Source organism: Ipomoea triloba, chromosome 16, assembly GCF_003576645.1.
Source record: "Ipomoea triloba cultivar NCNSP0323 chromosome 16, ASM357664v1".
Classification (NCBI taxonomy): Eukaryota; Viridiplantae; Streptophyta; class Magnoliopsida; order Solanales; family Convolvulaceae; genus Ipomoea; species Ipomoea triloba.
The window spans coordinates 1351486-1352094 of record NC_044931.1 but is presented as its reverse complement, the minus strand read 5'-3'; the positions used below and the strand labels follow the sequence as shown (position 1 = coordinate 1352094).

Sequence of the window (609 nt, the reverse complement as noted above, 5' to 3'; positions counted from 1 at the left end):
AGTTGCATATATGGTTGCGGAACAGGAGGCTCCCAGATAGAAAAACCACCACTGTTGGGACTCTTCAATGTAAGAGACCATGAAATATAATGTTAATTAATTAGTAGTGAATAATGTTGGCTATGTGGTGGGCAGAGACCGGTAAAGGACAAAAGTACAGCACTCTGTACGTCTCTCATAAATGTGATGACCGTTTATAAGAAAATAAAGTTACGTCTTCGCTATCAGAGTATAGCTATAACTTTTAGCATAGTGTTAAGAGTTTATAGTAACAAGTGGTATTAGAGTGGGAAAGTCTTACTTGAAGATAAAGCAAAACATCTACAGCTTCATACAAGCGCCGAGCATCGGCCTTTTCTCCTACAATTTCCGGATGCATTTGCCCAAGGAGTAGCAGACACTGCAGCAAATTAAAGTTCAATTCACAGAGGTCATTTTTTTTTTATTATTTTTTTTTTTAACAGAGTAGTTTGCATATATAGCCTTGAATAAATAAAAGTAGATTGCCTTAAGAGCCTCTGCTGTGCCGTCGGAGAGAGTCCAACCATGGTCTTGATCAGAGAATGTCCATGATCCTTTATTGAAATGACGATACATACTTTTGAAGTC

At 37.8% G+C, this 609-nt stretch overlaps 1 protein-coding gene across 1 annotated transcript in view; it reads right to left on the bottom strand.

Moving 5' to 3' along the window:
- The window catches only part of LOC116007915 (dammarenediol II synthase-like), a 3845-nt gene extending 3245 nt beyond the window's left edge, over positions 1-600 (bottom strand). Inside the window, exons 1-3 of the mRNA XM_031248574.1 lie at positions 508-600; positions 302-400; positions 7-62 (exon numbers count right to left, since the gene is read on the bottom strand). Coding sequence (XP_031104434.1) covers positions 7-62; positions 302-400; positions 508-597 — 245 coding nt within the window. The 5' untranslated portion in view covers positions 598-600. The remainder of the gene's footprint in view (positions 1-6; positions 63-301; positions 401-507) is intronic.
- Between the last annotated feature and the right edge of the window lie 9 nt (positions 601-609).